Below are 24,939 nucleotides of genomic sequence, written 5' to 3'. Positions count from 1 at the left end.
GGAGACCCCCCGCCCCCTGTCCCCCTCCCTCCCCTGTAGATGCAGATACAGGGATTACATAGGTCAATTATACACTTAATCTGCCTTCGCCCAGAGGGGATTAGGAGTACGGCTCATTGATTGATTTGAAGTATTTCCGTTGACCTTGGATGGTTATCAGATTCCCAAGCGTGGCGAAATTGCACTTCTGTGTGACGAACTTTAAACCGCTTTTTAATCGCTGCTGCTCCTCCCGTCTCACTCTGCTCACCAACTGCTGAACGGCAGTGGCGGAGCGGAGAGAGGCGAGGGGTCAGATTGAGCCGCAGATTGAGGGATTTGAGATTGTTGTCGTCCTCGCCGCCGCTGCTGTGTTGTGGTCTAGGCGGGTGGGTTAGTGGGCGTTTGTGTGTGAGTGTGTGTGTGTGTGTGTGGGGGGGGGTGATGGTATAGGGGTCTAATATGTTGTAGCAGTGAAAGGGAATTCTTTGCTGGCGTCATACCACTTGACGGTCCGAGGACGCCTCACCGCTTTGCTGTGGTCATGAACTGCCAGTCCCAACGCCACGCCAAGTGAACAGTTTAATCAACACTGAGCCCAGGCAGCACGCAAACTTAACTCCCTCAGCCGCAGACATCTTCTGCTCAGCCGGCTTGTTCATGTAAGGACCGAGTAAATAGGACACGCTTCTGTTGGTCTGTGAAGCTCGGTCACGGAAAAAGTGTCAAGTATTTGGAAGACAGAGTTCACCGGGTTCATGTTGTCACAATTGAAACAAAATTGTACGGGCAATGAAGATGTTCAGCACAAAATGTGAGCAGTTGGACGTTGGCTTGATATAAATGTACTCATGTCAAGTAAATCTTGAGGGATTGTTTTCTTATTTTACAAGCACAGCCAGAACTGTCATTTTCAATAAAACCGAAACTAAAGTCCTCTCAGAGAAATAGCCAAAATCAACAACAGGTCGAGGTTCTTCGTTTAATTCATGGGCTTTTTAAAACCTTTTAAAAATAAATGACAATAGCTGTTTGTTTGTTTGTTTGTTTGTTTGTTTTTTTCAAATTCACAGTGTTTACATTTATGTGCCAAATTTAAATATCATCAAAATATGTGTTTAAACAGATTTTTACAAAATTTATAAATTTTGGCTATTGCCCAAAACAGTTGTAAAATATCAGATATCGGCATCAAATCCAGTCAATAGTGTGTATTCAAAATTAGCTAAGACATGTAAATAAGCAATTAATGGATCAAAATCTGTTCCAGTTTTTGAAGAAAGCTAATTTGCTCATTTTCTCTTCTATATAATTATAGAACACAGTTGTTCTAAAATGGGGACCCGGTTGGTTGGGAAAAAAGAGAGATGTTACTACAGGGTAACGTCTCTTTTTTTTCCCCCGCCAACCGGGCCCCCATTATAGATGTCCCTCTGTGTTTTTGGGTTTGTTTGTTTTTTTACATTCCACTCTTTGAAAACTATGAAATATAGCAGACTATAAATTTTAAAAGTGTTAAAATAGCTCTTTGAAAAAAAAAGGCCTGTATGGCTATAAAGCTATAAAAAGCCTCAAGAGTAAAATTATGTATTTATTTCAGCTGTTCTTCTAGGTTAGTCAATTATTCTTTTAAAAACCACCGATTCATACATAGTGATTTAGTAACAAAGTGTAATGACTTTAATGAAACTCTAATAAATTTATTTTGCACCCCACAAAATAAGATCAGACCATTCCTCAATTTTCCTGATAGAAACTCTAACCTATCACCTCAAACTGTTCAAGTTGTCCAGCGTTTTGTGTCTTTCTGATTGTTTTGCTATTGAACAGACTATAAGCAGCTGTTTTTCACCTTCGTCCACAACAATAAGACTTCCATCATCATCTTGTTGTTTTTCATGCCAGCCCATAATCTCTTTTGGGTTGAAGTAAAGTAACTGTAAAAGGATTACACCGCCAATAGGGAGGGAAATAATGGTCATAGTCATGGGTCACAATAATAAAAAAAGGCCAGCCGAGCAGGATGGGTTCAACTGCCTGTGTGTGACTGTTCAAAAACAAAAAGGTTTCACTTCTGTTTAATGAAGTCTGTAAGCAGCTTAGAGTCCTTAATAATTACAGAGTGAGCGCTTTTTCTTTCCCCGCTCTGTTTCTTTGGGCTCTAAATCCTCTGTGAGCATTCCCAGCGCTCGCCGTGTTGCTGGGAGGAAACTGCTGAGGACACTAAAGCCACAATCATCCCGAGAGGAGGGAAATAGAAGTTTAATGGACAGTTCTCCTTTATCGGGTCCCGCTGGTTTATTGATGAGGGCTGGTGAGGTGAATTGATCCACGACCCACATGTCATTTCTTGGGTCTCTATCACCCTTTCACAGCCCCTTTCCATCCCTCTTCCCCTCCTCCTTGTAAAAAAGGGAGGTACGGTGGCATTTGTTTGATTAACTTGTCTGACAAAAGTGACAGCTGCTCACGGGCGTATGTGGATGAGTGGCCCAGCGCCGCTCCCTCTTTGTACATCTGTCAGAGTCGGAGCAGGGCGAGCGGGGTGAAAAGAGACAAATTGGACCCAAAAAGAAGGCCATTCACCTTCCCCAGACCCCCCTCTGGCGCTCCACCCCTCTATCCCATTCAGGTGCTCGGTGGGACCCTCAAGTGCTTGCTGGCTTATTCCATTTTCGCTCCCCCTATAGAGTTCCCTGAGCCCACAAGTGTTTTAGCCCTCTTTTTCCTTCCCTCAATCCACCCCTAAGCGGCTCTTTGTAAGTAGAATGGCTCACTTTTCTCAGGGCCTGGAGCTGGCGGCTTTTTTCCCTCTTTTATTGTCCACCACAGAGCTTTTCTGTTGCTCATTGTGTGTTTACTCAATGACTGGTTGCTGACCGTGATTCCAACTGTTTAGTTCCTCAGAACATAGCCCCTCAACCCCCTCCAGTCACAGTCCCAAATACACACCCAGGCTTTCGCAATAAGACGACATATGCATTTTTATTTACTCTCCCGTCAATTGAGCTAAGAAGAAGACTGGAGTGTAAGAGACCCAGATTGCTGGCCAGAAGGAAAAAAAATAAACACCTGAGAAAAGCCTTACTTGGCCACCACAATGTTCTTTACACGTCTTACTTAACCAGCTGGCCGGCTGTAATGTCCATTGAGCCCATTTTGTTGCTGTGCCAGCAGTGCTCAGACTGTGGTCAATGGTCAACCGCAGTTCGCCTTTTGTGTCACATACACAATCAAAACAGTTTGAGACCTTTTAGCTTGTTGAGTCAAAACTTTAGTCCCTCAGCTCCTTCCTCCTGCTCAAACTTACCCACTTGCTTCAATGAGAAGACAGAGACATAGAGAGTCAGAGGATGACAACATCTCTCTGGACGACCCCGTCTGGTACCTCCACGCTTAGGTTGGTGCATTGTCAACATATCTGACACTAAAACGCTCCTTTAACGCACATTTAGCTTGGGCTTCTTAAGAAAATCACTTTCTGCGAGTGTTTGAGATTGTTTACTCCAAGATTTCAGGTCATGTAGTAAATATGTCTACTCATTTGTCCACATTTGAAGGGCGATACACATGGATTGGGTTGTGCATTAAGCTGCATTCCAACAGGAAACCTTCATGCTCAATTTAGATTTCTGCACCAGTCTGAATTTTTTTTTTTCTTTTGTTGTCACCTGACCCTCCATCTCTCCGGTTCATTTCTCAGGAAGGACCTTGAAAGAATATTTTCATTTGTCAAAAACTAGAGCTAAAAGCTAATTAGAGTGTAGCCACCATAGCATCACAAAACATGATAATGTCCAATTCTTAAGAAGCTGATTGTATCAGCATTTCAAACAAATTTATGATGGGATGAATAATAACTATCCACCCAAAGGTCAGAGGTCACTGTGATATTATAGTCAGCCATTTGCTGGATGTACAGTTGTGTTCAAAATAACAGCAGTCCAACATGACTAACCAGATCAGTCTCTGTGTTTGGTAGAAATGATTTTACTATATGGCAAACAATTTACGGGTAGGTGTAGTAGAATCATAGAAAACCAACAGACCCAGCGTTTATGATATGCATGCTCCTGAGTCTGTGTCATTGAATAGTTATTCGAAGGGGGTGAGTTCAAAATAATAGCAGTGTGGAGTTCAATTAGTGAGGTCATTCATTCTGTGAAAAAACAGGTGTGAATCAGGTGGCCCTGATTTAAGAATGGAGCTAGCCCGTGTTCCACATGCATTTCTCTTTGAAAACCTGGGGTTGTTCCAGACATTCTTCAGAAGAACAGCGTACTCTGATTAAAACATTGATTGGAGGGGCTGCTCGGCTAAAATGATCTCCAATGCTTCAACGTGGAAAGGAAAACCAGAGAGACTTGGTAGAAGTACTGTGACAATTAGAAGATGCCTGTGTGAAGGCAAGGCAAGGCAATTTTATTTGTAGAGCCCGTTTTCACCAACAGTTTGTCTCAAAGGGCTTCACATGGCATCATAACAACATCCTCTGCCCTTAAACCCTCACATCGACTGAGGAAAAACTCCATAGAAAACCCTTTTAACAGGGAAAAATCTGAGAAACCTCAGGGTGAGCAACAGAGGAGGATCCCCCACCCAGGACGGACAGACGTGCAGTAGATGTTGTTACAGACAAGAAGCTAATCTATCGGCAAAGTCTGCAAAGTCCCACTGTTAAAAAAAAAAAACGACATGCTGAAAAGGATACAATTTTTCAAAGAACACATCAACTGGCCCAAAGAGAAATGGAGAAAGATTCTGTGGACAGTTGAGAGTATGATTGTTCTTTTTGGGTCCAAGGGCCGTAGACAGTTTGTCAGACGACCCTCAAACACTGAATTTGAAAATTTGTGGGGTGACATCAAAATTACTGTTTCTGAGGCAAAACCAAGAAATGTAGGGGAATTGTGGAATGTTGTCAAATCAACCTGGGCTTGAATACCTGTTCACATGTGCCATAAGTTGGTCGACACCATGCAACACAGATGCGGAGCAGTTCTCAGAAACGGTACATATACAACTAAATATTAGTTTAGTGATTCACAGAAATGCTGACTCGTAAAAAATGTTCAGTTTATACAGTAAATATGTGTTTGTAAAGAAAAATGTAGACGCCGCTCTTTTTTTCTGAACAACCCAATAGTCATTTTTCTTCATTTTCTGTAAAGTAATTAAAAAAAATAATCTTTCATGTTTTGATTTAAAATGTAATGTGCAGTGTTCCCAATACATACACCTACGGTCAATTTAGAGTAACAATCAGCCTCGTCCCCATTTGCATGTCTTTGGACTGTGGGAGGAAGCCGGCGTACTGGAGAGAACCCACACAGGCACAGGGAGAACATGCAGACTCACCCAGAAAGACCCTGTGCTCCAGCCGGGACTCAAACCTGGAACCCTCTTGCTGTGAGGTGAACATGTAGTAACATGGAATTGTTTGTTTGTGCAAAACTGACAAGTCAATTTGTTGAATAGAGTCTATGTTGGACCGATGATCCTGAGCCTCCTGGTGGGTGAAAGGGTAAATATTTATTCATCTGATAATGTGCATTAAGTTTGCTCACTTATCACTTTCATGTGCCTGCACTCAGTTCCCATGTAAAGAGTATACTAAGTAATCTGTACGCTTTATTTTATCTATCTATCTATCTATCTGTCTGTCTGTCTGTCTGTCTCTATTTGTATATATACGTGTGTGTGTGTGTGTGTGTGTGTGTGTGCGTGCGTGTGTGTGTATAAGCCAGACATTCTGAAGGCTTCCTGTACGATGTTATCGCTCGGTTGCTGTTGTTTGACAGGAGCAAGCAGACATGTCTGTGACAACACCTGCATTGTGTTAAGAGCCACACTGACATTCAAAATGAGCTATCACTTGGCTGGAGGCGACAAAAAGTTGGCTCCTTAACAGGGCTGCCACACGGACCAGCGTCGTCATGCGTGTTCAGACTGACAGCTGTGTGAACCTGCACCACAACCCGCTTTTGAAATGCCTTAACTATGAAATGTAAGTGATGGCTACTTAGCATGGATACAAGGTCAAGGAGGAACGATGCATTTCCTGAGGGGATGACATCACCATGCAGTGCTCTGAGCCCTATAAGCATTATATGTGAAAAGCCCTGTTTGCTATCTGGAGGACAAGCTAGGACCTGCTGTAGGGTGACAAGTTGAGCATTGAGTTGAAGGGGTGGGTGCAAAGTGGTGCTGAGATTGGGGTTGGGGGGGGGGGGGCTTCCTACCTACTGTGTGAGTTACTATGGTAATTGAGTGTCTCCCGTCAATGCTGAGCTGGTGAGCAGGACTAGAATAGGCCAGCAGTGGGCAGGTAGGATTAGACAAGCCCATTGTCCGAAGTGCATAATGTCTTGCAATCAGATTTAAAGCCCCCACCCCCACTAAACATATCCTTATTTGTTCCATTATCTGTGTGTGTGTGTTCTCATGTGTGCACACGCACATAAATGAGCTATGTAACAGTGTGTATTTGGAGTGAAAAGTTGCTTTATGGTATTCTGCAGCCTTCCTTCTCCCTCACAAGGAAACTTGTCACTTGATATTAGTGTTGCCGCAGCAGCAATCATCATTCCATGCCCCCTGCTAATTGCAGACACAGCTGGGTCTCAGCAGGACATACTCTCTCTCTCTCTCCCTCTCTCTCTCTCTCCCCCCTCACACACACACACACACACACACACACACACACACACACACTCAGAGTTTACTACATGGCCTTAGTGTAGCAATGACAGGACAGACTTCTAATCTCTTCTACAAAACAGACAAAGCCCAGGCATCCATATCTCGCCCCGTGACTGTGAGAGGCTCTTCTGATAGATCGCCACCTGTTCAACTGCCCATGAGATTTGCTTGAAATATGGGCATTCGATTAGGAACGTTTCTACTTGGAGAGGCATCAGTTTCCTGTTTATGAACAACCGACCAAACAATCGATTGGCATAATTAAAACTACCGAGGCAAGGGCCAGAGGACTCCCACAAAGTGAGATGTAAGCACATTGTGCTACAATAAGGTGGAGATTAAAAAAAAAAAAAAAAAAAAGACTGGACACTATATTGGAACAACAGCAGAGGAGAATTAGCAAGCGTGCAACTTCATTTCTTTTATCGTATGATGTTCAGCACCTTCTCAACTTTTTGGCTTTACTCTACATATATTTTTTGCATATCCCACACTTCTCATTTGTTGGTTAATGCCACAATCACCACACAGAGCTTGAGATCTTTACATCCAAGTCTTCCCTCTGTTCCCAGGCTTTGGAAGGACCTACCTGCGGAAATAAGGTTGTCGGAATCAGTGCGTTCTCCCCGTAAAACTATATAATGATTCAACCTTCTCTGAAGTTTGATTTAAATTTTTAAATTTTCTTTTTTTTCACAGTATTCTTTGCCCATGTTGGTAGTCTTCTCAATTGCACTATTCAAAGTTGAGAGTAGTTCCGTGAGTCTATGAGTTGTCAGAGGACCTTTAGATTCCATAGGCTCCTTTTACTCAGCCTTTTCAATGGGGGATATTGTGGAGATGCTGTGTCTCACCATCTGTATAGAAGTCTGCTGCCACTTAAACGATGTGAATTCAAACAAATGCACAAAAAAAACAATAAAATACACACACCCACGAGTTCAGAAGAATATAGGTGCAAACCTAATGTTCAGTACTTTCCTGACATAATCCAGTCACTGCCTGAAAGTATGAATGTTCCTTCCTCAGCCTCAAAATTTTAACACACACACACACACACACACACACAAACACACACACACACACACACACACACACACACACACACACACACACACACACACACACTTACTTACACCATGGTAGCAGAGGCAGAAAGAGGCAGAGTCCCTGGTTGCTTGTAATCCCTGTGTACCCCCTGTAGTGAGGCCCCTCCTCAGCTCCAACATTCCTGGCTCTCAGCAGCACAAAAGCTCCTGAGCGGCCCCTCAAAAGAGGGCCTCTGACCTTACAAATCGTTTGGCTTTTTGGGGGGCTTTGTATATTTTCTTGTGTACAGATGTCTTTTTAGCCCCCTTCACTCACATGCATGTACTTTACACCACCAATCACCTGCAGTTTTGCTTGTCCCCACATGATAAGGGAGACTGTAAACTTTACACTGCTTTACTGTCAAAATACCCAAATGTAGTTTATTACTTGAGGAGCAGCACATCATTAATGTTTCTGAACAGTGGGTTCTGCCCTCACAGGCTCATGTATAAGGCAGTAACCACTGCTCGGAATAAAATCTCTGCATGTCTTTACAAGGGAAGGTTCTCTTTCTTAGAATGGCTGAATTATTAAAATGAATTTACAGCAGGTGTCTCCATTCTCCATCCCTCATGAAGTGCATTCAAGTCCAAGTTGGTCTCAGTGACTTACTGTTATGTTTTGAAGCACCCCCCATGACTCTTTTCCCACTGCACACACCAGCATGCACAATTGTTTCAGACCTGAATAAACCCACTAATACAAGCTGATTGAAGCTTATACCATATCCCCTACACCTCAGAGGTGAGGAGTTGCTTTTCTTTTTTTTCCTGGTATGTTATGTTCAACGTCACAAACGCAGTCATCGCATCAGAACGAATTGATCAATGTTGTCATAACAGAGCAAAGCATCTAGTTGCTGTGTTTCTGATGTAGTTTTAGTTGCAGTCAGACCTACAAACACTTTGATCTGAGCTAAAACCAACGACACTTCCGGTTCAGTGTTACCATGACCAGATTGCATATTCAGCTCATGCTCACTGGATAAAGACGGCTTGGATGTTCTGGTAAACCACTGTTGGAGAGTTTTGCTGGAGTTAATATTTGGTTTTATTGCCAGCATTCTCTGAATTCTGGAGCCAGCAAATGATGCAGGGAAGGACAAACGTCTCTGTGAGTTCTAGATACCTCACGATGAGGTTGTGAAAGTCAGATTTGAGTTTCTTTGCTCTTTGCAATATCTGTCACACGTGATGTAAACAGTGACTGTGAACAACACACAACGTGAATCACAAGCACAAGATCCATCCACCATCGTCTTCCGCTTATTCATTGCTAGTAAGGGTCGCAGTGGGGCTGGAGCCTATCCCAGCATCTACGGGCATGTCGCCAGTCCATGGCAGGGCCAACATACAGAGACGAACAACCATTCACACTCACATTCATACCTACGGTCAATTTAGAGAATCCAATCAGCCTAGTTCCCAATTGCATGTCTTTGGACTGTGGGAGGAAGCCGGAGTACCAGAGAGAACCCACGCAGGCACGGGGAGAACATGCAAACTCCACACAGAAAGATCCCGCACCCGAGCCGGGACTCGAATCCGGAACCTTCTTGCTGTGAGGCCACAGTGCTAACCACTGCACCACCGTGCAGCCCAAGCACAAGATAGATATTTCAAAAAGCACAAGAGTGTACTGAGTTTGATTTGCTAACACTAGCAGCACACCTGGAAGTTTGGGCTTATTTTTGAGAATTAAAATGCATTTCTGTTATTTTCAAGAATGTTAAATGTATTTTTAAAAAAAAGTGCAGTTGTGTACTGGTACTTAATTCCAGGCACCAGCACTGATATGGGTGTAAATGTGTGTGGTACCCAACCCTTTTGCTATGTAACTCTGACATATTGGGTTCAACTGTAATTTTTGTTTGCCGATTCCATTTTATTAGACAAGACAGCAAATATATGTATAAAGGTCACAAAAGAGGTGAGGAGGGAGAGGGGGAGAAGAGAGGTGTGCCATTTTAGCATCAAATCCTGCTGCTGGAAGGCACCCCCCCACCGAGCGCCATGTGAAGACTTGGGTGTGAACGCTGGCTCCAAGGCGAGGTTTGTGTGTATGTGGTGGTGGTAGTGGGGTGGGTGACTTGATATGTCAGATGGGCGCAGGAGGTCGCTCTGTCTCCCAGCTCTCGCTGGAAGGGGGGATGGACCAGCAGATGTATGTGTGTTTGTGAGACAGTGTTTGTGTGTGTGTGTGTGTGTGTGTGTTTTGTGTGCCGTGCTTGTCACCTGTGTATAGGTAGGGGTTCATCAGCATGTTGCAAGGTGACAAAACACACAAATATGCGCGCACACACAGATATCGTGGTTGAAGGAATGGAGGCCCTTCCTTCAGATGGAACTCGTTAGATTGTCACAGATTTGATCCCTGTCGGGTTATTGCATTATGTATTCAGAGCCATATTACGCTTGTTTTGGCTGAGAGCAAGTGCTAGCCCCCCGCTGATCCCCATGCAGCCTAAAAATGAGAGCTCGGGCAAATTCGTCTGTTCTGATGATTTTCTTTTGTTAGTTTCTGCCAAGAGGAACAAAGCAAGAGGGGCCATCACTGTTCATTTGACAAGCTCCCCAAGTGTCAAATTCGCTTTCAACCTCATCAACATGTGGACACCAAAACATCTTAATGCTGCCCCAAATGTTTTTCACCTCAACTGGGTGAGTGGAGGGGAAAATGTGACTTTGACATTTCACTCTTATGAAGCGGATGTTGTGAAGGGCTCAGATAGTTCAGCTGAGTGAATGAGAGAAGTTGAAAAGATCGCTCCAGAAATTGTGTCAAGAGTAGCATTTGGAGTGGAAGAGGGATAAAGTTGGGGCAAAAGAAGCAACCAGCCTTTCTAACTGGATAGAACCAAGACATGTTACCATGTCAAGAAGAAATGCTGTTAAATAACAATCCAGTTGTGCCATAAAATGAAAAAGTAAAATGTGAATGGCAGTGTTATGAAGGAAAAGATACAAAGATGCAATGAAATAAGAAGGATTTTACAATGAGTCACTAATAAGTCTAATCTTTGTTCCAGAGTTTGGCAAGGTCAAGTACACAGGCAACAATGCGACCCCTCCTCTCTCTCTCTCTCTCTCTCTCTCTCTCTCTCTCTCTCTCTCTCTCTCACACACACACACACACACACACACACGCGCACACACACACACACACACACACACACACACACAATTAGAGGCCAGGTGGTGATGAGAAAGAGAGCAGGATTTGAATGTCTCTCTCAAGCTCTCGTTTCATTTTTCACACAAATTTTGTCAACTTTAAACCAGTGCAACACTGTGTAAGCTTTTGGGGAACAACAGGCTAAAAGTGTGTGCAGCTCTTCTTTGTGACAGTACACATCTCACCTCTCCGTCCTAGTGTGACTACGCAGAAAAACTGCAAACATTTTGGATGAGCAACAAAACATAGGAAGTAGCCAGTTAGGCTGCAGGATCATTTGTGTTTATTTGCCCTGAAGAATGTGAACCTGAGAGGAGTCTCCTCGGGAGAAGAGGAGCACTATGGTTGTTAAACTGCTACTGTTAATGCACATTTGAACAACATATTTAGAGCAAGACATGCGAGGGATTAATGTCTCTGTTACTGAGGAGCCACTCAGCACCTCATAAGATAGAAGAATAACACTGGTGGTCAGAGTTACTGGCAACCCTGAATCTTAAGTGTGTAATTCAGAATATCTTCAGAAATTAATCCAAATTAATCAATTTGCTATCATAACAATAATCCAAAAAAATCCATCCATCCATCCATCCATTGTCTACCACTTATCTTGTTAAGGGTCTCGGGGGGGGGGGGGGGCTGGAGCCTATCCCAGCAGCCTTCACCCTGGACAGGTCACCAGTCCATGGCAGGGCCAACACATAGAGACAGACAACCATTGGCTCTCACAGTCACACCTACGGTCAATTTAGAGTCTGGATTAACCTGGTCCCCTCTTGATGTCTTTGGACTGTGGAGGAAGCTGGAGTACCAGAGAGAACCCACGCAGGAACAGGGAGAACATGCAGACTCACCCAGAAAAAACCCAGAACCTTCTTGCTGGGGGGCCACTGTGCACTGTGAAAAAACTATCCTGAGGTGTTAAAGCTCCTGGATACAATGACAGTACTGGTACTCTTCATGAATTCTGAGGTTCCTTGATGCCATCTAGAAGCTTCATAAGTATCAAGAACTTTATATCCATTTGCTTTCATTGAATTTAGGCCCGAATTCAAAGCTTGCCAGAGTAAAAAAAAAAAAAAAAGTAACACAAAATACATTACAACAATAGTAGCAATACCTTGCAGGTAGTAAAAAAAAAACTGCATTACTCTGCAGTAGCCTCAAGTAAATATCAGCTCAGGCATTAGCATATATGTGACCAAAAATACCAGGTGAACGTGGTAATTTGCGGGTGTCTTGCAATCCCAAGCAAACATCCAAGTTCCAGCAAATTACGTGAGGCTTGTCGTCTCTGCCTCTGCTCTGCCAGTAATTTGTGTGGTTGTTCATCATCTCTGCCACCAATCCAGTCCACCTCATAGTGTCTGTTTTCATACCATTTTCCCATCTTTTATCATTTTTGTCAGTGGGATCACCAAATTATTCTTACAATGTTCCAAGCACCAGCAGCGTGATGAGGTGCTCAATGTCTTTTCTGGGGCAAGTGGTTCTGCATTATTTCTTCTTGCCTCTGAGAGTTGCCTGGACAAATGCTACAAACACGAACCGTGACCCCTGACATAGACAAGTGCTGAGCAACAATGGAGAACCTCTTGTATCAGATTTTTCCTCTCCCACCAAATCCACCAAATCCGCACTAACCAACGCGTCATCTTCTTTCTTTCTCTGCATGGAGCTAGTTTTCCATGGTTCTGCTTGCCCCGTACCACAAACATAGCCATTTCTATGGATATTCTTTTAATTTAAAATGGCTGGACAACGATGTGGTCTTCCAGGCATAGACCTGGAGGATAGACCCGGGGCATCGTGCAGGGATGGACATGTGTGGCACGATGAACATGTTGAGTGTTGCTACTCTGATTGACTGCAACGATTATGGATGGCAGCAACTGTTTGGCTACATGTCCCGCACAGAGCTAGTGTGTTTCAGGTGTCATAGCAACCAAGTGGTGCACCTCACCTCACCAAAGTGCTGTCAAATGCTCCATGGGTGCTTTCAGGGGAGCTTCTGACATGTTTAGGTGATAAAACAGCACTTTTTGGGGGCACAGGCCCTTAATGTTCCTATAACCTCACACAGTCTGTGTCAAGTGTTAGATACTTAGCATGAGTGGCTCCCAAGAGAGCTGCAAGCAGCAACAATTGGGGCCCAGAATTCAGCCGATTCTCAACATGTACTGCACTTGTGTCTCAGTTTCAGAAGTCATTTTCCTCGTGTGTTTTTCAACCAGACAGATAACCTTCCAATGGATCAACAGAAACTTTGTTTCAATGACAAGGGTAGAAAATTCAAACTGGCATTAAAAGGATGTAAAAGTTGCTGAAAGTCACAGGCATTATGTGTAGACAAGATGTCCCTGACAGACCTCCCAAATGCCTGTCATGGCAGCAAGAAGACGTGTGACATAACTGTCAACCTCTTTCTGACATAAAATGAAGTGGAGTAGAGCAGAATAAGACACAAAATGGCTGCTGCAAAAGTGGCAGTAGATGGGAATTGTGCTGCACAGTGAACATTCTAAAGAAAGTGGTGGAGTGAGTGAGGAGTGGATGGTGGAGAGAGGGTGGATCAGTCACTCCAGGCCTGGCCTCTCGGCGGGGGGTTGTGCTCGGGGCGAGATCACAGGCCTGCTGCCACGCTGAAGCCTTCACAGGCACACAGTGACAGATAGGATGATGCTGGCACCAGGTCGCCTCACTGATTCACCCCAGCAGCACTGCCTCGGCACCACCATCTCCCTCACTTCACCAGAGCTTGACCTGCTCTCTTCATCATCAGCGAGCTCTTAGTGTCCCACTGAGCAGGTTGTAGGCTTTTGTGTTTGGCCTGGCAAGAGTCATCTGATTGTTGGTGCTCTTAAACAAACTAATACTCAGGTGAGATTAGACGAGTACAGTTTCCGTTCAAAACATGCTGTCGCTGTGGGTGTCATGCCTCCACTTGGAGAGTTCTGGGAAAGTGAAGAAAACTTTTGTGGGAATATCCAGTGAAAGATTGAAGGAGCAACAGACTGTTGCAGGCTGCTGATGACATAACGCTGCTGCAAAAGTGTAACTTTGGAATCGCTCATACAAACAATTTCAAATTTGACACAACACTTTCTTCAGTCCCCCGCGATACATCCCCCAAATGTTTAGTTCAGTACGGTAGTTTGTTTCGAAAACCAACGAGCACACACACATTTTATTGGTTTAAGAAGATCTTGCAAAAGAATTGCCAACTGGCTAAAATTGCCCTTCATGTTTTTCTTGGTCGAAGTCAGCAGTTGAAATAAGGTGGTACTGAAGGATTAGGAAAACTAAAATGAATCAGAAAAGAGACATTTTCAGCCAAAGACATAGTTAAAAGTCCCACAAAATAAAAAACTACAGTTTTAATCCTGTGTTCCTGTGTTAATTCATTTCTTTATACTGTGGATGCCAAATATGTCCAAAAGTTAGTATCAGATAAGTTGGGGTTTTTTTTCAAAAAAGGGTAAAACTTTGAACATTGGATGACTCTCAGGGGAGTGTATTGAAGAAAATTCCCTCTCAGATATCGAGCACGTGAAGCGCTACCACCCAGAAAGACTTTTCCCATAGACTTACATTGTGAAAGAAGCATCTTGATAATTATTTTATTAATTTAACCTTTTTAGTCTGGTTATATTTGGGAAGTTTAGAATAAAGTATTCATCCACATTCGAGTGAGCAGAGGGCGAATCTATTTTATTTTTATAGAATTATTTTATTGTTTGTATTATTTCTAAGGGCTAATCTGAAGTAGGAGGCCTGAAAACAGCTATGCATTTCCACAGAAACGTTGTTTGGACAGTAACAGAACCCATGTGGGGTTTTTTCACTGTAACAATTTTATCAATTTGATCTGTTAACATTCATGAAGACGAAATCAGATCCATGCATTCTACGCTATCACCTGATATAAATACCAATAGCTATAATAGCTACCGCTGGGCGATGAACAGAACTGTCAGATGTCCTGTTAAAGGACTTGATCACCTTCCTACCTACATACACGGAGGACATAGAGATGTATTCCCCAAAAATAGTAGCCCTTCCTCTCCTCATCCCTCTCCAAACCCCCACCCATTCTGCTGTGACCCTGAATGTTGAATGACAGTCGGCTTCTATTAGTATCAGCCTGTGTTCGTCATTATCCATCAATTAGACTGACAACAGCCAGACCCCACGGAGAAACATCTGAAGGCTTTGGGCTCCGTTCCCCCGTTGCTGAACAGGAAGCTGGTCTAAATGGAGCCGAGGAAGAGTTTCAAGGTTGAAGACAGAAACACCTGTAGAAATGAAACGAGAGCTGCTGTGGCGCTTTATAAGTGCTATTGATTGCATTCATGTCCTGAAGAAAATCATGTGATAATCCTAAACCAGGGTAATTGATGCTGTAGCCCGATGTGCACATCCTTGGAAATCAAACTACATGACACATCAATGCAGATGGCAACAGCTGTGGCTGGTTGAAGTAGCTCAACACAGCGGCATAGAAGCAAGCCAGGACTGCTGTCTTCTCCTGATAATGTCAACCTGGAGGGCTGTGAACGTCCAAACCGTCTCCAAGCCTGCCTCATATAAGAAACCTGAAAAGGTTCCATCTCAACTGAGAAATGACCAGAGATAGAGTGGGAGAATTGCAGCTGTAGGACAGAGATTACTGTTGCCTCTAACTTGTCCAGTGGAGTACATTCCACCACGGTATGTGTGCTGTACAGAAGAATTTGCTTTTCTTTGCATACTACATGTTAATTTTAGCTGAATCCATACAGCAACACTGCTATGGCACGTTGTTTTGAAACAGCCATGGTTTCACCGCGTTTAGAAGAAATTGCAACAGGGGCTGCTCTTTCACCGAATAGAGTGACATGAGGAGACAGTGAGCATGACGATACAATATCATCACTCTAACTTCTGCTAAGCAGTGAAAGGTGTGCAGTATTGTTATGTTGTATAAGAAATGCTCATTCGTTCAGCTTTCAGGAGAAAATTACCAAATGTTGTTGGGCTTCCTGGCTTGTGCTCCACAATGGACTGGCGCAGGAATGAGTTTAGAAATCTGGGAATTAGTTAGCAAGTTGAATGTCTGGTTCCCTCCTCTCAGTGTCAGCCCTTTTTCTGGTTAAATGCCTGAAGTAAAGTCGGTGGTTCCCACTAGAAAAAGATATTGTAACATGTTATTCTGTGACATTAAATCACACCTGTGACTTTCAGTGTTTATGTGTATTAAAAACAACTGTTACTAACAAGAGTAGAAAGTTTATCACAAGCATTAGATATCATCACAATGAAGGCAGACATGCAAAGCTAGAAGAAGAGGCGACTTCAGATGTAGTTCGTTAATAGCCTAATGAATCTTCGTGCTTCTAATGATTGCATTTACATTTTTAACAATCGTCGAGAAAAAGAGCGTATTTACAGAAACAATCCAAGGCTCCACGTGAAAATCTCACTGGCTTTTTGTTGGTGATGCTAACTCCCAGGTTTGCCTCCAACAGTGTGTCACCCCAGTGACACTGTCCATTTAAACTGATCTTGGTCTGGTGTTTTAGAAGCACTGATCTTGCCACCATTAAACCACTTTAGAGACAAACATGTGCTCACCATTAAAGAGGGACCGCAGTCAAAGTCAACCCTTCTTGGAACATCCAAAACTGACACCTAAAAGATTTGTTTGGTGGCCTTTGACAAGTGCCCAAAGCTCTGTCACCACAAGGCATCTCCAAACACACTGATGGGAGCCCAGAGCATCCAAGAGCCTTCTTCTTTATTAGGATTCTCATTAACTGATGCCTCAATGCTTACAGGATCCTCCTGGGGTCCGTTCTTTAATAGAACCTAAGCCTATGGGACTGTGTGACGGGCCCCGCATGACAAGAGTAGAAACTGTTTTCCTAAACTTGGGTCAGAGGCAAGACTGTGTGGGCATTGCAGATATAGAGTGACGGCTGAGCGCTGTGTGCCATTTTCAAACGGCTTGATGAAGCTGAGCGAGTGACACAACGTCGAATTGTGAGGGTTGGATTGTCAGCTCCCTGTGGCCTTTCCCTCGGTGATCCACAAGGAAACTCAGGGTCACTATTGATACGCTGCACATGCTTTTCCTGCCAGATTCCCCAACACTAACTCTGGGTGTGCTGGAGCTGAAACATTGCCATTTGGTGTGTGCGGATGTGTGTGTGTTTTGAAGTTAAAAAAGATTGGATTGCATTTCCTGGAATATCCACTGTTTTGTCACGTGTTTGTGTGTTGCAGCAATGGTACACCAGCACTATGAACCTCATCGGAACATGGCTGACTGACCGTATGGACCTGCAGCTCCATGTCTATCAGCTGAAGATCCTCATCAGAGTTGTCAAGGTGAAACTAATTTACTCAAACATCCCCAAACAAGTTTTCTCAAAATAATACAAGAATCTAGTAGTAGTACAGTAAACGTATACTCAAGAGTTGAACAAGGCTTCTTTCCATCTGATAGATAATATTTCATGCTCTCTGTAAATGAAAATCTTTATTAGACGTCACATAATAATCCTCCGTCATACTTCATCTAGGAAGGAGCACAATTCCGATCATACAGATTTATAAAACTTCCTTTCAGCCTCCTTTCACATCAGATACACGTCAGCCATCCGATTTGAAATAAATATTTGCTCATACAATAAATGAAATGTATGAACACAGCAGTTTCATACTGGGGGGTCTCTATTCTGGGACAGCTGACAATCAATTGATCCACTGGAAGTTTATTATTTGACATTAAGGAGCTTTGCACAACAGAGAAAACGTCTGACCCTGACCTGCTTTTTCCTTCCTTGTCATACTGGTTGAAGCAAGATAACTAACACAAAACCACACTGTAGAGTCCAATAGCTGCCTTGGTGACGGATGCTAAACGTGACTAATCATCAGCTTTGCTGTTTGTTGTACCTGGATATTAATGATAGCTTACACTGTTGGCTCTGTTGAACTGTTGCTTCATCCTTGCCATGGCTACCAACATTAGCATCGCTAATCTGCTTCCATCTGTGTTTCCTGAGCAGCAGCAGCATTCACTTGCACTGATGTTGGGTGACAGGTGCCCAAAATCTGAGACTGAAAGTGAAACTTTATGTTGGCAAAAAACTGCAAATATGGTTTACACGAGTACATAACAAATGTATTTTTGCCTCAATTACATTGCAGGTAAATATTGCAAGTGCTGGTTATCAACAAAATCAAAATCATCAGAACACACATGTGCTGTATCACAAGCAGTGCTGTACTTCTGATGTCCAGTGTAGACCAAATCCAATATTTGATTCACGTCCTGCACAATAACAATGACAATGATAAGTTATTATTATAGCTATTTTGATTATTGTAATTATTAACAGTAATAGTAATGTAGTAGTGAAGACCTCTTCTTCAAACACAGGTCCTATTTTATGTTTTTGCAGGCTGATTTTCTCCATGGTTTTGAGAGCTGTAGTTGTTTTGCTGTGTAACACATTAAATATCGAGTCAACAGCTGCATCAATGCATCATGAGTAGTAATCCAGTATTATTTCATGGACTATAATAGGTTTCCCACCTGTAGACACCCCAGAGCAGCTGGATGTAGCTAGTGCTCGGGCTCAGACCTGCAGCTGCAGTAGAAACCTCTGAACATACACAAGCATGTCTCATGTCACCCAGTCAGTCATGACTCACACACACCAACACCATCTTCAGCTAGTAACCTAAAGGAAACCGAGATCATGACCTATTTTTTTGTAGCTTGATGGCTGACTCACCTCTTTAGTTAATCACTGGTGCCATTTCCTCCACAAAGAGAACTGCTAATTATGTACCATATGTTTCATAGGAGGGCACAAAGCTTCAGTCACGACCTTTAGGGACCGCGTGATTCATGAGGGATCCATCTGAGCTCAGACCAGCTTGTGTGATGTTCTCTTTTCTCAGGCCTCACCCCCATTGATGGCTGCTGTATGAGTCTCAATCTCCATGAATTACCAGAATCTTGCATGTTTTTTAAGCAGAGTTGTAGTCATTAGAAGTAAAAAGTTAAGATCATATTATGAGAGAACTGCCCCAAGTGGAGGAGTTCAAGTACCTTGGGGTCTTGTTCACGAGTGATGGGAAGATGGATTGTGAGATCAATAGGCGGATTGGTGCGGCGTCCACAGTGATGTGGACTCTGCATCGGTCCGTCGTGGAGAAGAGAGAGCTGAGCCAAAAGGCAAAGTTCTCGATTTACCGGTCAAACTACCTTCCTACCCTCACCTATGGTCAGAAGCTTTGGGTAATGACTGAAAGGACGGGATCACGGTACAAGCGCCAAAATGAGTTTCCTCCGGAGGGTGGCTGGGCTCTCCCTCAGAGATAGGGTGAGAAGGTGTGGAGCCCAGAGTAGAGCCGCTGCTCCTTCACATCGAGAGGAGTCAGATGAGGTGATTCCAGGCATCTGCTTGGGATGCCTCCCTGGGGAGGTGTTCAGGACACAAACAGTAGGAGTCCTCGGGGAAGACCCAGGACATGCTGGAGAGACTACGTCTCTCAGCTGGCCTGGGAACGCCTCAGGATCCCCCATGAGGAGCTGGACAAAGTAGCCGAGGAGGAGGAAGTCTGGTTTTCTCTACTTAGGCTGCTGCCCCCATGGCCTGACCCTGGATAAGCAGAAGAAAATGGATGGATGGATGGATGGATGGATGGATGGTTGGATGGATGGATGGATGGATGGATGTTCTGAAGATGCATAAAATATCTTATGGTACTCACAGAACTGATTTCAGGCAAAAACCCATCTAAAAACCCACTGTTCTTCAACATTACTATTCCTTATTCCACACTCAAATGAATAGAGGCATCAATAGCAGAATCATTCTCACAAAATCTGCCAAGTCACTTTGTGTGTAATGTCTCTGTTACGGTTTCTGATTCTGTTCTTCATTAATTCTCTCTTTAGAAAAAGTACCGTGACTTCCGCCTTCAGGGGGTTCTAGACACTACGTTAAACAGTAAGATGTACGAAACCGTGAGAAATCGTCTGACCTTGGAGGAAGCCACCGCCTCGGTGAGGGAAGGAGGGATGCAAGGCATTTCAATGAAGGACAGTGATGAAGAGGACAATGATCATTAAATCAAAGGGCCTGAAAACTCCAAGAATGTCTGAGAGGGCGAGAGCAGTGTACTGCTTGTTAACCCATGCAGCCTTTTTCGTGAGGCCAACACCGACTGGCCCAACTTTCAACTCGGCCCATCCATCACTGGCTTTCTTGTTTTTGTTTTGTTTCTGTATTCGTTCCTTATTTCTGTCAGGATTATTAAAATTACAAATGCATTTTGTGTCTTGCAAGATGTAAATCTGTCCTATCGATGCTCGTTTGGAAATACCCTACGTAGGCTTGTCAAGCTGTTATTTAGAAATTCATGACGGTTAAGCATGAAACATGAAGAGTTCCCAGACAGGCAGAAAACACGAGTGAAGCACAATGTGACCGCGACCACCTTCTAAAAACATACGATGAGGGAAAACGCACGTGTATGACAAGTTCGTCTTTTGAGGGCATGAAGAATGTCACGTCCTCGATGTCTACAACCTTTGTACTGGATCTTTGATGTTAATTGTCAAAATTTCTCTGTCACACTTTGAAAAGTACTTAGAGCAGGAATGGACTGAAGGCAGTTCTCTAGGGAAGAACACTTCTGTGGTTGTCTTTCAACGTGCCACAAATGCATGATCAACGTTTCACTGGTGAAGTAATATTGATCCACTGATGAATGGCACTAGTCTAATAAGACATATTAACATTTACCTGAAATGGCTCCTAAATGTTTTCAAGCAATATGAATGACCTTATTTTTTTCCTCCCTCTTTTAGGAACAACGCTAAAGGATCGTGTCTCTGTGTTACACTAAATGTGCATTGAGTGCAGCTACTCAGTGTTGCCTTTTTTGTAAAAGGTGTTAAAATGCTTTGTGATGGATCTGCATCATGTCTCACCCATGAAATGAAGGAGTGGCCTTACGGTAACATAGTGAGAAAAACAAGACTCAAGGAACAGCTGATCACTTTGCATTTAGAGAGCAACACCTTCTCATCCCGAAACGTGGAATAATGAGGCTCCCAGCTTGTCACATAGCAACACATTCTCATGCTTCTTCTATACGTCAGACGTGTGTTGGTGTCTATATGAAATGCAGCAGGCCCTCAACCAACTCCGATGTAAATCAGATTGTGCCATTATGGGACGCGTTTGCCTTTTGACATTGATGTGTGTCCACTTGGTGTTTGCAACACCTATTGATCCCCTTGTCCAACTAAAGGTTTCTCATTCAGGGTCATTTGGCCCGGGACTGAATGCCATTTAAACTTGCTTTCTGATAATGGTGAAAGGATCGATGTTGATATCAAAGGCTTTACATTGGAGGTGATTGACAGCTGTCTGCATCTCAGGGTGCCCAACACACCAGTATCCGACTGCGAGGGCTGAGATAGATCATCACTATGTGACGACCTGTAACGACAACAGGATCCAGCTAGCCAAAGCACTTCGGCATGTTCCTTCACCGAGTGTGTTCAGCGTGAGCTGTCATGGCTTTGCTACTCGACTCTGTGGTTCCTCTCCCTGCAGCAGGCGAGCAGCCCCTCGCTGTGGACTCACACTGGACTAATAAACAGCTCACTGACGTATTCCTATTGTGACCTCGATCAGATATAAAGTTATTTATTAAAATGGTGGACTGTTGTTTTAACAATTACTAACTTACTGGCCAGATTACTGTTATGTGCAATTCATAAATTGTGATATATGCAATAAAGCTGGTGGAACCCACACTGTTACATAACACTGACACTTGTAGACCACAGCTCCCTTTAATTGTTTAAGATATTCAAAATGGCAAAACTAGTAGTTGAAGCCCTAACAGCAACCCATGAAGGCTGCAGTGTTCATGGAGCAACAGAGGGTAACTTAGCTTCTTCTTTCCTGGCAGTAAAATCGAAGTACAGAATCTACGGTGTGGGGCAGCTGACGGGCAACTAGCATTGTCATATAACCAGATGAAAAGGATTAAATTTACAATATTTCCATAGTATTGCCATTTAAAGTGATACTTAACCAAAAAAAAAAAAGTATTTTTCCTTTCAAGTACTCACAAATAGGAGTCCAGAGCTCACAGACCTTTATTCCTCCCTCCTGCATTACTTCTTTATGACTCAAAACTAATGGTGCCTCTTCCAGCATATTCCACATCTTCCTTGGCGCGAGTGTGTTGGTTCACCTGCATGCGTCAGCTGGTCAGCTCTGCGCTGTTGTGAATGAGTGCTGACTGTTACAGTCTCAAAGAAGAAGTAATGAAGGACGGGAGAAATCTCCGTCAGCTCGTGGGACCTTTTAATGAGTAGTTCAATTATTTTGACAGTCAGAATACGATGCTGCCGTATAAACAGAATTTTCAGACAACCTTCACCTAAATAAGGTCAGCATCAGAGTGAACAGTCATCAAATTAAGACGTGGTGGATTCTGATCTTACTGAAGTGCATTTTCATGTTTTACACCTCAATCGCACTATGAAGTCTACCAGAGTTTTTGCAGCGTTTTGTGACAGATACAATTGTCATACTGCAGCTTAAAAACCTCCAGCCAGTGTTTCTACATTATTAACAAGAAACACAGCACAGCTGCAACATGACCGAGTGGACTTCTGTCACCGGTTGGACTTTTCTCTGTAGCATCTAAACGGGAATATGGTTGGAGCATTCTCTGAGAAACACCGCACTTGAATACTGTGTTTTTTTTAAAGAGGCATTCGGATTATAAACGTGGCCAGTTACAGAGGGGCAAAACCTGATATTTATTCATGAAGATCAGTGAAAGTTACATTGTAGGAGAAATGAAATGGAACATAGAGGTAAGATTTGGGATCATGAATGGATGAGGACAGGAAGTCTCTTACTCCGTGCTGTAGCTTCCATCTACACCAACAGCCTCTGAGCAAGACTTGTTTGTTTGTGTTCCCACCTCGTGGGAATGCTGCCAGAAAGAGCGAGAGTACTGCATTTGTATTTCCCAAAGAAAGCCACGCTGTCTGTCACCTGCCTCCAGACATCAGTGAAGCTGCATCTTATTGTTGAATTAACCGCTAAGCTAACACCTCACGTTCCTGTCAGTATTTGTTTATCATCGGCGAGGCAGTGCAGACCTGCTTCGATCACACTGACGTTTTCAACTTTTCTCACTCATACTGTTTGTTTTTTTAATGTTTGCTATTATTTCATTGATTTGCATCTGTCTTTGTATGATGGATGATGGGAAGTGAAGTCTGTTTGTAATTTGATTCTGTGAATGCAGTTTTATTTACTGTACTCCTAGTTGTGTGTTGCCCCCCAGTACTGCATGTCCCCAGTATTCTTGCTCCACATGTGACGTTCCCAGTGGGGTCATCGTGCTTGCAGAACCCTCCCAGGCCAAGAACATTTGAATAAAGGTGAACGTGGAAAGTACTTTAGTCATTGTAGTTGTTCCTGTGACTCCTGCAGTATCTTGTACTATGTTGCACAAAAGCATCAGTCAACTGCAAAAAATACATATCTGTTAATCCGTGGCCCTGACCTCCTGCCCACCCAGCAGTAGCATTTTCTTAAGAAAAGTCTGAGATTAATACAGCGGATTAAAGCCTCTCTCATCTCAAGAGTTGATATGACCGTCCAGAAGGAGATTGAAAGAATTGCCAGAGATCCAATCAACAATGACCAAAATCAAATCAAGAGCCCAAGATGGACACTAAGACTAAAGTCAGGAGGATTAGATATAATAGAGTCCCAAATTAAAAGAAGACAGGATATTTCAAAATTATTTTACGGGGGGGGGGGGGGGGTGTACAAATCCTTCTTGGAAAAAAAAGAGAGAACAACATCATTTTGGAGAGGAATGGAGGTAATAAAACGACTAACTTGTGGCTGGCCAGACCTGGTGGGAGGTAGTCACTCATGGACAGAGGTGACATCTTTTCAAACAGTAACCCAAAGATATTTAACATTAAAAATGCAGCAGTTTCAAGGCCTTGCTAGCTCATGGACAGTTGTTTTTTTGCAAAAAATAATGTTGAGTAACAGATAATAGAGAGGGGGGACTCAAACATGGTGAAAAACAGTAATTTTGAAAAATGTCAAGATGGATGTGTAACATAGAGAGCCAGTTTAATTCCCTACATTTGGCCTGTGCTCGATTCGTATTTAGCAAGATGATAAGCTTTCTGTGCTTTCTGCATGTTCTCCCCAGGAACTCCGGCTTCAGCCCACACGCCAGAAACATGCTCATTAGGTTCACTGGAGACTCTAAATTGCCTGTAGGTGTGAGGGGTTGTCTGCCTGGATACGTGAGCCCTGTGATAGACTGGCGACCCGTCCAGGGTGGACCCCACCTGTGGCCCGACAACGGATGGGCTAGACTATCACATTTCTCCTCAATGAAGTATTAAAATGTGTTCATGTTTAGTCAGTTAATGGCTCGTACGTACATCGAACTTAAGAAAACAAGTAAAACCTAAATTTTTCCACTGGGATGTTTTACAATATATCTTTCAGTGAAATGTTTACCCTCTCCAGCTCAACATGCGGCCGTCTTTATCGCCTTTAACATTTGATATGATTATTTAGAATGTAGATCTTTCATGGCACCTCTACAATATGATTTATTCTGTGCCCGTTCATTCCACAGCACGTTTTGATGCACTGAATGATTCATCCTTCATGTTGTTCCAGGATGTGAGCAGAGAAGAGGAGGGTTCCTTAGAGTTAACTAACAGAGACATCACATGCTCTTGGCTTTCATTGTCTCTGCAGAGGTAATTCCTGCATATCCTCCACCAATCAGAAAAATCATACACAGAGCGGCCCACCTCCTCTACCATCCAATCTGCAGAGCGTCTCAGAACATCATTTGTTTAATGTCCCCGTGAATATCCAGACATGATTGGGCTGGTCTGTGCCAGAGATG

At 43.3% G+C, this 24,939-nt stretch overlaps 1 protein-coding gene across 10 annotated transcripts in view; it reads left to right on the top strand.

Moving 5' to 3' along the window:
- Positions 1–23,433, top strand: part of cadpsa (Ca2+-dependent activator protein for secretion a) — a 192,110-nt gene extending 168,677 nt beyond the window's left edge. For all 10 annotated transcript variants that reach the window (XM_086198308.1, XM_086198314.1, XM_086198304.1 and 7 more), the window contains 2 exons: positions 17,212–17,316; positions 19,904–23,433. In XM_086198308.1, coding sequence (XP_086054434.1) covers positions 17,212–17,316; positions 19,904–20,077 — 279 coding nt within the window. In that variant the 3' untranslated portion in view covers positions 20,078–23,433. The remainder of the gene's footprint in view (positions 1–17,211; positions 17,317–19,903) is intronic.
- The last annotated feature ends 1,506 nt before the right edge of the window (positions 23,434–24,939 follow it).

This window comes from Aulostomus chinensis, chromosome 3, assembly GCF_037954235.1.
Source record: "Aulostomus chinensis isolate RoL2024-O1b breed Wild chromosome 3, RoL_Achi_v1.0, whole genome shotgun sequence".
Taxonomy (NCBI): domain Eukaryota; kingdom Metazoa; phylum Chordata; class Actinopteri; order Syngnathiformes; family Aulostomidae; genus Aulostomus; species Aulostomus chinensis.
Note: the sequence above shows the minus strand (reverse complement) of the source record. Positions and strands in the feature narration are given on the sequence as shown.